The sequence below is a fragment of the Blennius ocellaris genome (genome assembly GCF_963422515.1).
Source record: "Blennius ocellaris genome assembly, contig: SUPER_24_unloc_1, whole genome shotgun sequence".
Lineage (NCBI taxonomy): Eukaryota > Metazoa > Chordata > Actinopteri > Blenniiformes > Blenniidae > Blennius > Blennius ocellaris.
The window spans coordinates 708,338-720,423 of NW_027662310.1; the positions used below are offsets into that span (position 1 = coordinate 708,338).

Sequence of the window (12,086 nt, forward strand, 5' to 3'; positions counted from 1 at the left end):
TCCCGGGAGATCAGGAAGCGCCGGACCAGCTCCTCCAATCGCAGCAGGCCTGAGGGGGCGGGGGGGACAGCTTCAGTGATTGGCTGATACAAAATGAACCTCACGGGTTCAGTGATCGGACCAAACGTCACAGTGATGCTTTATAATGTGGATGTTAGTGGAGGAGCTTGTTCTATAATCTGGATGTGAAGGATCACAGTGGAACGTCTTCATGCTCACTTCATCATCGCTCTGGAGCACATTGCTTTGTAAACAGCTAATTTCATCTTGTTTCCTCTCCTCCACCCTCCTGTCTGTCCTCCACCCTCCTGTCTGTCCTCCTCCCTCCTGTCTCTCCTCCTCCCTCCTGTCTCTCCTCCACCCTCCTGTCTCCTCCACCCTCCTGTCTCTCCTCCACCCTCCTGTCTCCTCCACCCTCCTGTCTCTCCTCCACCCTCCTGTCTGTCCTCCACCCTTCTGTCTCCTCCACCCTCCTGTCTCTCCTCCACCCTCCTGTCTGTCCTCCTCCCTCCTGTCTCTCCTCCACCCTCCTGTCTCCTCCACCCTCCTGTCTCTCCTCCACCCTCCTGTCTCCTCCACCCTCCTGTCTCTCCTCCACCCTCCTGTCTCCTCCACCCTCCTGTCTCTCCTCCACCCTCCTGTCTGTCCTCCACCCTCCTGTCTCTCCTCCACCCTCCTGTCTGTCCTCCACCCTTCTGTCTCCTCCACCCTCCTGTCTCCTCCACCCTCCTGTCTCTCCTCCTCCCTCCTGTCTCTCCTCCTCCATCCTGTCTCTCCTCCACCCTCCTGTCTGTCCTCCACCCTTCTGTCTCCTCCACCCTCCTGTCTCTCCTCCACCCTCCTGTCTGTCCTCCTCCCTCCTGTCTCTCCTCCACCCTCCTGTCTCCTCCACCCTCCTGTCTCTCCTCCTCCCTCCTGTCTCTCCTCCACCCTCCTGTCTCTCCTCCACCCTCCTGTCTCCTCCACCCTCCTGTCTCTCCTCCACCCTCCTGTCTCCTCCACCCTCCTGTCTCTCCTCCACCCTCCTGTCTGTCCTCCACCCTCCTGTCTCTCCTCCACCCTCCTGTCTGTCCTCCACCCTTCTGTCTCCTCCACCCTCCTGTCTCCTCCACCCTCCTGTCTCTCCTCCTCCCTCCTGTCTCTCCTCCTCCATCCTGTCTCTCCTCCACCCTCCTGTCTGTCCTCCACCCTTCTGTCTCCTCCACCCTCCTGTCTCTCCTCCACCCTCCTGTCTGTCCTCCTCCCTCCTGTCTCTCCTCCACCCTCCTGTCTCCTCCACCCTCCTGTCTCTCCTCCACCATCCTGTCTGTCCTCCACCCTCCTGTCTCTCCTCCACCCTCCTGTCTGTCCTCCACCCTTCTGTCTCCTCCACCCTCCTGTCTCTCCTCCACCCTCCTTCCTCTCCTCCTCCCTCCTATCTCTCCTCCACCCTCCTGTCTGTCCTCCACCCTTCTGTCTCCTCCACCCTCCTGTCTCTCCTCCACCGTCCTGTCTGTCCTCCACCTTCCTGTCTCTCCTCTTCCCTCCTGTCTCTCCTCCAGCCTCCTTCCTCTCCTCCTGTCTCTCCTCCACCCTACTGTCTGTCCTCCACCCTTCTGTCTCCTCCTCCTCCCTCCTGTCTCTCCTCCACCCTCCAGTCTGTCCTCCTCCCTCCTGTCTCTCCTCCACCCTCCTTCCTCTCCTCCTGTCTCTCCTCCACCCTACTGTCTGTCCTCCACCCTTCTGTCTCCTCCTCCTCCCTCCTGTCTCTCCTCCACCCTCCAGTCTGTCCTCCTCCCTCCTGTCTCTCCTCCACCCTCCTGTCTGTCCTCCACCCTCCTGTCTCCTCCACCCTCCTGTCTCTCCTCCACCGTCCTGTCTGTCCTCCACCTTCCTGTCTCTCCTCCTCCCTCCTGTCTCTCCTCCACCCTCCTGTCTGTCCTCCACACTTCTGTCTCATCCACCCTCCTGTCTCTCCTCCTCCCTCCTGTCACTCCTCCCTCCCTCCTTCCTCTCCTCCTCCCTCCTTCCTCTCCTCCTCCCTCCTTCCTCTCCTCCTCCCTCCTGTCTCTTCTCCTCCCTCCTGTCTCTACTCCACCCTCCTGTCTCTCCTCCACCACCCTGTCTGTCCTCCTCCCTCCTGTCTCTCCTCCACCCTCTTTCCTCTCCTCCACCCTCCTGTCTCTCCTCCTCCCTCCCGTCTCTCCTCCACCCTCCTTCATCTCCTCCTCCCTCCTGTCTCTCCTCCACCCTACTGTCTGTCCTCCACCCTCCTGTCTCTCCTCCACCGTCCTGTCTGTCCTCCACCTTCCTGTCTCTCCTCCTCCCTCCTGTCTCTCCTCCACCCTCCTGTCTGTCCTCCACCCTTCTGTCTCCTCCACCCTCCTGTCTCTCCTCCACCCTCCTTCCTCTCCTCCTCCCTCCTATCTCTCCTCCACCCTCCTGTCTGTCCTCCACCCTTCTGTCTCCTCCACCCTCCTGTCTCTCCTCCACCGTCCTGTCTGTCCTCCACCTTCCTGTCTCTCCTCTTCCCTCCTGTCTCTCCTCCAGCCTCCTTCCTCTCCTCCTGTCTCTCCTCCACCCTACTGTCTGTCCTCCACCCTTCTGTCTCCTCCTCCTCCCTCCTGTCTCTCCTCCACCCTCCAGTCTGTCCTCCTCCCTCCTGTCTCTCCTCCACCCTCCTTCCTCTCCTCCTGTCTCTCCTCCACCCTACTGTCTGTCCTCCACCCTTCTGTCTCCTCCTCCTCCCTCCTGTCTCTCCTCCACCCTCCAGTCTGTCCTCCTCCCTCCTGTCTCTCCTCCACCCTCCTGTCTGTCCTCCACCCTCCTGTCTCTCCTCCTCCCTCCTTCCTCTCCTCCTCCCTCCTGTCTCTCCTCCACCCTCCATCCTCTCCTCCTCCCTCCTGTCTCTCCTCCACCCTCCTGTCTGTCCTCCACCCTTCTGTCTCCTCCACCCTCCTGTCTCTCCTCCACCGTCCTGTCTGTCCTCCACCTTCCTGTCTCTCCTCCTCCCTCCTGTCTCTCCTCCACCCTCCTGTCTGTCCTCCACACTTCTGTCTCCTCCACCCTCCTGTCTCTCCTCCTCCCTCCTGTCACTCCTCCCTCCCTCCTTCCTCTCCTCCTCCCTCCTTCCTCTCCTCCTCCCTCCTTCCTCTCCTCCTCCCTCCTGTCTCTTCTCCTCCCTCCTGTCTCTACTCCACCCTCCTGTCTCTCCTCCACCACCCTGTCTGTCCTCCTCCCTCCTGTCTCTCCTCCACCCTCTTTCCTCTCCTCCACCCTCCTGTCTCTCCTCCTCCCTCCCGTCTCTCCTCCACCCTCCTTCATCTCCTCCTCCCTCCTGTCTCTCCTCCACCCTACTGTCTGTCCTCCACCCTCCTGTCTCTCCTCCACCGTCCTGTCTGTCCTCCACCTTCCTGTCTCTCCTCCTCCCTCCTGTCTCTCCTCCACCCTCCTGTCTGTCCTCCACACTTCTGTCTCCTCCACCCTCCTGTCTCTCCTCCTCCCTCCTGTCACTCCTCCCTCCCTCCTTCCTCTCCTCCTCCCTCCTTCCTCTCCTCCTCCCTCCTTCCTCTCCTCCTCCCTCCTGTCTCTTCTCCTCCCTCCTGTCTCTACTCCACCCTCCTGTCTCTCCTCCACCACCCTGTCTGTCCTCCTCCCTCCTGTCTCTCCTCCACCCTCTTTCCTCTCCTCCACCCTCCTGTCTCTCCTCCTCCCTCCCGTCTCTCCTCCTCCCTCCTTCATCTCCTCCTCCCTCCTGTCTCTCCTCCACCCTCCTGTCTCTCCTCCACCCTCCTTCCTCTCCTCCTCCCTCCTGTCTCTCCTCCACCCTCCAGTCTGTCCTCCTCCCTCCTGTCTCTCCTCCTCCCTCCTGTCTCTCTTCCACCCTCCTGTCTCTTCTCCACCCTCCTGTCTGCCCTCCACCCTCCTGTCTCTCCTCCTCCCTCCTTCCTCTCCTCCTCCCTCCTGTCTCTCCTCCACCCTCCATCCTCTCCTCCTCCCTCCTGTCTCTCATCCACCCTCTTGTCTCTCCTCCACCCTCCTTCCTCTCCTCCTCCCATCTGTCTCTCCTCCACCCTCCAGTCTGTCCTCCACCCTCCTGTCTCTCCTCCTCCCTCCTTCCTCTCCTCCACCCTCCTTCCTCTCCTCCTCCCTCTCCTCCACCCTCCTGTCTGTCCTCCTCCCTCCTCTCTCTCCTCCACCCTCCTTCCCCTCTTCTAGTCCCTCATGTCTGTCCTCCACCCTTCGGTCTCCTCCACCTTCCTGTCTGTCCTCCACCCTCCTGTCTCTCCTCCTCCCTCCTGTCTCTCCTCCTCCCTCCTGTCTCTCCTCCACCCTCCATCCTCTCCTCCTCCCTCCTGTCTCTCCTCCACCCTCCCGTCTCTCCTCCACCCTCCTGTCTCTCCTCCACCCTCCTTCCCATCCTCCTCCCTCATGTCTGTCCTCCACCCTTCTGTCTCCTCCACCCTCCTGTCTGTCCTCCACCCTCCTGTCTCTCCTCCTCCCTCCTGTCTCTCCTCCACCCTTCATCCTCTCCTCCTCCCTCCTGTCTGTCCTCCACCCTCCTGTGTCTCCTCCTCCCTCCTTCCTCTCCTCCTCCCTCCTGTCTCTCCTGCACCCTCCATCCTCTCCTCCACCCTCCTGTCTCTCCTCCACCCTCCTTCCCATCCTCCTCCCTCATGTCTGTCCTCCACCCTTCTGTCTCCTCCACCCTCCTGTCTCTCCTCCACCCTCCTGTCTGTCCTCCACCCTCCTTCCTCTCCTCCTCCCTCCTGTCTCTTCTCCCTTCTTCCTCTCCTCCACCCTCCTGTCTGTCCTCCACCCTCCTTCCTCTCCTCCTCCCTCCTGTCTCTCCTCCACCCTCCTGTCTGTCCTCCACCCTTCTGTCTCCTCCACCCTCCTGTCTCTCCTCCACCCTCCTGTCTCTCCTCCACCCTCCTTCCTCTCCTCCTCCCTCCTGTCTCTTCTCCCTCCTTCCTCTCCTCCTCCCTCCTGTCTCTCCTCCACCCTCCTGTCTGTCCTCCACCCTTCTGTCTCCTCCACCCTCCTGTCTCTCCTCCACCGTCCTGTCTGTCCTCCACCTTCCTGTCTCTCCTCCTCCCTCCTGTCTCTCCTCCACCCTCCTTCCTCTCCTCCTCCCTCCTGTCTCTCCTCCACCCTCCTGTCTGTCCTCCACACTTCTGTCTCCTCCACCCTCCTGTCTCTCCTCCTCCCTCCTGTCTCTCCTCCACCCTCCTTCATCTCCTCCTCCCTCCTGTCTCTCCTCCACCCTCCTGTCTCTCCTCCACCCTCCTTCCTCTCCTCCTCCCTCCTGTCTCTCCTCCACCCTCCAGTCTGTCCTCCTCCCTCCTGTCTCTCCTCCTCCCTCCTGTCTCTCTTCCACCCTCCTGTCTCTTCTCCACCCTCCTGTCTCTCCTCCTCCCTCCTTCCTCTCCTCCTCCCTCCTGTCTCTCCTCCACCCTCCATCCTCTCCTCCTCCCTCCTGTCTCTCCTCCACCCTCCAGTCTGTCCTCCACCCTCCTGTCTCTCCTCCTCCCTCCTTCCTCTCCTCCACCCTCCTTCCTCTCCTCCTCCCTCTCCTCCACCCTCCTGTCTGTCCTCCTCCCTCCTCTCTCTCCTCCACCCTCCTTGCCCTCCTCCTCCCTCATATCTGTCCTCCACCCTTCGGTCTCCTGCACCTTCCTGTCTGTCCTCCACCCTCCTGTCTCTCCTCCACCATCCTGTCTGTCCTCCTCCCTCCTTCCTCTCCTCCTCCCTCCTGTCTCTCATCCACCCTCCTGTCTCTCCTCCACCCTCCTGTCTCTCCTCCACCCTCCTTCCCATCCTCCTCCCTCATGTCTGTCCTCCACCCTTCTGTCTCCTCCACCCTCCTGTCTGTCCTCCACCCTCCTGTCTCTCCTCCTCCCTCCTGTCTCTCCTCCACCCTTCATCCTCTCCTCCTCCCTCCTGTCTGTCCTCCACCCTCCTGTGTCTCCTCCTCCCTCCTTCCTCTCCTCCTCCCTCCTGTCTCTACTCCACCCTCCATCCTCTCCTCCTCCCTCCTGTCTCTCCTCCTCCCTCCTGTCTCTCCTCCACCATCCTGTCTGTCCTCCTCCCTCCTTCCTCTCCTCCTCCCTCCTGTCTCTCCCCCACCCTCCTGTCTCTCCTCCACCCTCCTGTCTCTCCTCCACCCTCCTTCCCATCCTCCTCCCTCATGTCTGTCCTCCACCCTTCTTTCTCCTCCACCCTCCTGTCTGTCCTCCACCCTCCTGTCTCTCCTCCTCCCTCCTGTCTCTCCTCCACCCTTCATCCTCTCCTCCTCCCTCCTGTCTGTCCTCCACCCTCCTGTGTCTCCTCCTCCCTCCTTCCTCTCCTCCTCCCTCCTGTCTCTCCCCCACCCTCCTGTCTCTCCTCCACCCTCCTGTCTCTCCTCCACCCTCCTTCCCATCCTCCTCCCTCATGTCTGTCCTCCACCCTTCTGTCTCCTCCACCCTCCTGTCTGTCCTCCACCCTCCTGTCTCTCCTCCTCCCTCCTGTCTCTCCTCCGCCCTCCTGTCTGTCCTCCACCCTTCTGTCTCCTCCACCCTCCTGTCTCTCCTCCACCCTCCTGTCTGTCCTCCACCCTCCTGTCTCTCCTCCACCCTCCTTCCTCTCCTCCTCCCTCCTGTCTGCCCTCCACCCTCCTGTCTGTCCTCCACCCTCCTGTCTCTACTCCGCCCTCCTGTCTGTCCTCCACCCTCCTTCCTCTCCTCCACCCTCCTGTCTGCCCTCCACCCTCCTGTCTGTCCTCCACCCTCCTGTCTCTACTCCGCCCTCCGGTCTGTCCTCCACCCTTGTGTCTCCTCCACCCTCCTGTCTGTTAACACTGCAGTTCAAGGCTTAGCGGCTGTTTATCGGGCCGTGTTGTTATTGAGGGTCAGTTGGACCCGAGAGGCCGAAGTAAAACAGACGGTGAAGGAAATGCTGCTGCTGATGGAGAAACAACGAGCAGAACCAGATGGAGGAGAACGGACTCTGGATGTAGAGCTACAATGAAACAGTGGAACACTGGTCCTGCTCTGAGTCTGGGCCTGCAGGGTTCTCCTCTGACTCTGGTTCTGCAGGCTTCTCTTCCCCTGACTCTGGTTCTGCAGGTTTCTCCTCCTCTGACTCTGGTTCTGCAGGTTTCTCCTCCTCTGACTCTGGTTCTGCAGGTTTCTCCTCCTCTGACTCTGGTTCTGCAGGTTTCTCTTCCTCTGACTCTGGTTCTGCAGGTTTCTCTTCCCCTGACTCTGGTTCTGCAGGTTTCTCTTCCCCTGACTCTGGTTCTGCAGGTTTCTCCTCCTCTGACTCTGGTTCTGCAGGTTTCTCTTCCTCTCACTCTGGTTCTGCAGGTTTCTCTTCCTCTGACTCTGGTTCTGCAGGTTTCTCTTCCTCTCACTCTGGTTCTGCAGGTTTCTCTTCCTCTGACTCTGGTTCTGCAGGTTTCTCCTCCTCTGACTCTGGTTCTGCAGGTTTCTCCTCCTCTCACTCTGGTTCTGCAGGTTTCTCTTCCTCTGACTCTGGTTCTGCAGGTTTCTCTTCCCCTGACTGGTTCTGCAGGTTTCTCCTCCTCTGACTGGTTCTGCAGGTTTCTCCTCCTCTGACTCTAGTTCTGCAGGTTTCCCCTCCTCTGACTGGTTCTGCAGGTTTCTCCTCCTCTGACTCTGGTTCTGCCGGTTTCTCCTCCTCTGACTGGTTCTGCAGGTTTCTCCTCCTCTGACTCTGGTTCTGCAGGTTTCTCCTCCTCTCACTCTGGTTCTGCAGGTTTCTCTTCCTCTGACTCTGGTTCTGCAGGTTTCTCTTCCCCTGACTGGTTCTGCAGGTTTCTCCTCCTCTGACTGGTTCTGCAGGTTTCTCCTCCTCTGACTCTAGTTCTGCAGGTTTCCCCTCCTCTGACTGGTTCTGCAGGTTTCTCCTCCTCTGACTCTGGTTCTGCCGGTTTCTCCTCCTCTGACTGGTTCTGCAGGTTTCTCCTCCTCTGACTCTGGTTCTGCAGGTTTCTCCTCCTCTGACTGGTTCTGCAGGTTTCTCCTCCTCTGACTCTGGTTCTGCAGGTTTCTCCTCCTCTGACTCTGGTTCTGCAGGTTTCTCCTCCTCTGACTGGTTCTGCAGGTTTCTCCTCCTCTGACTCTGGTTCTGCAGGTTTCTCCTCCTCTGACTCTGGTTCTGCAGGTTTCTCCTCTTCTGACTCTGGTTCTGCAGGGTTCTCCTCTGACTCTGGTTCTGCAGGTTTCTCCTCCCTCTGACTCTGGTTCTGCAGGGTTCTCCTCTGACTCTGGTTCTGCAGGTTTCTCCTCCTCTGACTCTGGTTCTGCAGGTTTCTCTTCCTCTGACTCTGGTTCTGCAGGTTTCTCCTCCTCTGACTCTGGTTCTGCAGGTTTCTCCTCCTCTTACTCTGGTTCTGCAGGTTTCTCCTCCTCTTACTCTGGTTCTGCAGGTTTCTCTTCCTCTGACTCTGGTTCTGCAGGTTTCTCCTCCTCTGACTCTGGTTCTGCAGGTTTCTCCTCTGACTCTGGTTCTGCAGGTTTCTCCTCTAACTCTGGTTCTGCAGGTTTCTCCTCCTCTGACTGGTTCTGCAGGTTTCTCCTCCTCTGACTGGTTCTGCAGGGTTCTCCTCTGACTCTGGTTCTGCAGGTTTCTCCTCCTCTGACTGGTTCTGCAGGTTTCTCCTCCTCTGACTCTGGTTCTGCAGGGCTCTCCTCTGACTCTGGTTCTGCAGGTTTCTCCTCCCTCTGACTCTGGTTCTGCAGGGTTCTCCTCTGACTCTGGTTCTGCAGGTTTCTCCTCCTCTGACTCTGGTTCTGCAGGTTTCTCCTCCTCTGACTCTGGTTCTGCAGGTTTCTCTTCCTCTGACTCTGGTTCTGCAGGTTTCTCCTCCTCTGACTCTGGTTCTGCAGGTTTCTCCTCCTCTGACTCTGGTTCTGCAGGTTTCTCCTCCTCTGACTCTGGTTCTGCAGGTTTCTCCTCCTCTTACTCTGGTTCTGCAGGTTTCTCCTCCTCTGACTCTGGTTCTGCAGGGTTCTCCTCTGACTCTGGTTCTGCAGGTTTCTCCTCCCTCTGACTCTGGTTCTGCAGGGTTCTCCTCTGACTCTGGTTCTGCAGGTTTCTCCTCCTCTGACTCTGGTTCTGCAGGTTTCTCCTCCTCTGACTCTGGTTCTGCAGGTTTCTCCTCCTCTCACTCTGGTTCTGCAGGTTTCTCCTCCTCTGACTCTGGTTCTGCAGGTTTCTCCTCCTCTGACTCTGGTTCTGCAGGTTTCTCCTCCTCTGACTCTGGTTCTGCAGGGTTCTCCTCTGACTCTGGTTCTGCAGGTTTCTCCTCCTCTGACTGGTTCTGCAGGTTTCTCCTCCTCTGACTCTGGTTCTGCAGGTTTCTCCTCCTCTGACTCTGGTTCTGCAGGTTTCTCCTCTTCTGACTCTGGTTCTGCAGGGTTCTCCTCTGACTCTGGTTCTGCAGGTTTCTCCTCCTCTGACTCTGGTTCTGCAGGTTTCTCTTCCTCTGACTCTGGTTCTGCAGGTTTCTCCTCCTCTTACTCTGGTTCTGCAGGTTTCTCCTCCTCTGACTCTGGTTCTGCAGGTTTCTCCTCCTCTTACTCTGGTTCTGCAGGTTTCTCCTCCTCTTACTCTGGTTCTGCAGGTTTCTCTTCCTCTGACTCTGGTTCTGCAGGTTTCTCCTCTGACTCTGGTGCTGCAGGTTTCTCCTCTAACTCTGGTTCTGCAGGTTTCTCCTCCTCTGACTGGTTCTGCAGGTTTCTCCTCCTCTGACTGGTTCTGCAGGGTTCTCCTCTGACTCTGGTTCTGCAGGTTTCTCCTCCTCTGACTCTGGTTCTGCAGGGCTCTCCTCTGACTCTGGTTCTGCAGGTTTCTCCTCCCTCTGACTCTGGTTCTGCAGGGTTCTCCTCTGACTCTGGTTCTGCAGGTTTCTCCTCCTCTGACTCTGGTTCTGCAGGTTTCTCCTCCTCTGACTCTGGTTCTGCAGGTTTCTCCTCCTCTGACTCTGGTTCTGCAGGTTTCTCTTCCTCTGACTCTGGTTCTGCAGGTTTCTCCTCCTCTCACTCTGGTTCGGCAGGTTTCTCCTCCTCTGACTCTGGTTCTGCAGGGTTCTCCTCTGACTCTGGTTCTGCAGGTTTCTCCTCCTCTGACTCTGGTTCTGCAGGTTTCTCCTCCTCTCACTCTGGTTCTGCAGGTTTCTCCTCCTCTGACTCTGGTTCTGCAGGTTTCTCCTCCTCTGACTCTGGTTCTGCAGGTTTCTCCTCCTCTCACTCTGGTTCTGCAGGTTTCTCCTCCTCTGACTCTGGTTCTGCAGGGTTCTCCTCTGACTCTGGTTCTGCAGGTTTCTCCTCCTCTGACTCTGGTTCTGCAGGTTTCTCCTCCTCTCACTCTGGTTCTGCAGGTTTCTCCTCCTCTGACTCTGGTTCTGCAGGTTTCTCCTCCTCTGACTCTGGTTCTGCAGGTTTCTCTTCCTCTGACTCTGGTTCTGCAGGTTTCTCCTCCTCTGACTCTGGTTCTGCAGGTTTCTCCTCCTCTGACTCTGGTTCTGCAGGTTTCTCCTCCTCTGACTCTGGTTCTGCAGGTTTCTCCTCCTCTGACTCTGGTTCTACAGGTTTCTCCTCCTCTGACTCTGGTTCTGCAGGTTTCTCCTCCTCTGACTCTGGTTCTGCAGGTTTCTCCTCCTCTTACTCTGGTTCTGCAGGTTTCTCCTCCTCTGACTGGTTCTGCAGGTTTCTCCTCCTCTGACTCTGGTTCTGCAGGTTTCTCTTCCTCTGACTCTGGTTCTGCAGGTTTCTCCTCCTCTGACTCTGGTTCTGCAGGTTTCTCCTCCTCTGACTCTGGTTCTGCAGCAGCTCAGACTCACACTCGGCTTTGGCACAGATGAGACTGGTTGTGGGGAAACCGAAGGATCTCAAGATGGAGCCGATGGCCAGACTCAGATCCTCGTTACTTGGGTAGAGCGACACGGAAGCAAAGCGGAGGTAGGGCAGCTTGGGAGTCTCTTCAGGACCGATCTTCACATGAGGGATCTGGGTGTGACAAATGAGAGGAAGAATTAGTTGAAAATAACATCAATGTGGAGGAAAATAGAAGACGTTGGGAAAAAGTGGAATAAAAGTGATAGAAAATGAAGCAAGTTTTGAAGAAATAAAGAAAAAAAGGGGCAAAATACAAGAGTTAAAATTCAACTTTGATAATTGAACGTTGTACGTTACCATGGTGACGCAAGGTGTAATGATGAATATTGTTTTGTGAGTGAAGTTGATGTGACCTTCAAGCTAGTGAACATCACGTGATGGTCATGTGACCAACTCACCTCCTTTTCTCCACAAATGTGACTGATGGTGGAGCCAGAGGCGGGGCTGGAGGCGGGGCCAATCACTGAAACCACACCCTTAGGAAGAATCTGACACACTGGAACAGGACACGACACGTTACGCTGTGTGTGTGTGTGTGTGTGTGTGTGTGTGTGTGTGTGTGTGTGTGTGTGTGTGTGTGTGTGTGTGAGAGTCTTACTAGTGTCGGTGGTCTCGTACTGGGAGTCTCTACTCAGCTCGTAGACGTCCACCTCCAGCCGGGCCTGAGCTGCTCCCTCCATCCCGTTGTTGATGTTTTCTCTGGCCAGAGCCAGCGCCAGACGCTCGCCACGACCACACGCTGACTGGTCATCCAAGATGGCTGCTGGAGGAACGACATCAGACGGTTATGTCCTGCTCACCATTAGGTTTAGAATTAGACTCAGCATTTGGTTTAGCATTTAGCATTAGGTCAAGCAATTAGCATCGGGGACTCACCCATGCGAAGCGCGGACAGAGCGTTGGCCTGGCCGGAGCAGAGCGGCGCCATGGTCAGCAGCAGGAAGTTGATCCACAGCAGCGCAGCGGGCAGAGCCGGCATCTTCCACCGCTCCTCATGGAGAAAGGTCTGCTGGCTGCCTGTACCGCCACCTGCAGGACAGACGCCCCTGTTACCTGGGTGACACTCTCACTGCTGATGGCGTTCAAACTGGAGATCAGGGTATTCAATTCCAGGCCTTGAGGGCTGGTGTCCTGCAAATTGTAGGTTTCTCCCAGTTGTGACACATCTGAGTTCAATAAGTGGCTCGTTATTTTTTGACAAGC

General features: G+C 57.6%; 1 protein-coding gene across 1 annotated transcript in view; it reads right to left on the reverse strand.

Moving 5' to 3' along the window:
- LOC308147873 (glutamate receptor ionotropic, kainate 5-like) overlaps positions 1-11,862 on the reverse strand; it is a gene marked incomplete at both ends in the record, with an annotated part of 63,173 nt that extends 51,311 nt beyond the window's left edge. Inside the window, 5 exon segments of the mRNA XM_080521248.1 lie at positions 1-49; positions 10,829-10,994; positions 11,282-11,379; positions 11,482-11,646; positions 11,760-11,862. The exon segment at positions 1-49 is cut by the window's left edge and continues 130 nt beyond it. Of these exon segments, the coding sequence (XP_080377374.1) occupies positions 1-49; positions 10,829-10,994; positions 11,282-11,379; positions 11,482-11,646; positions 11,760-11,862 (581 nt within the window).
- Between the last annotated feature and the right edge of the window lie 224 nt (positions 11,863-12,086).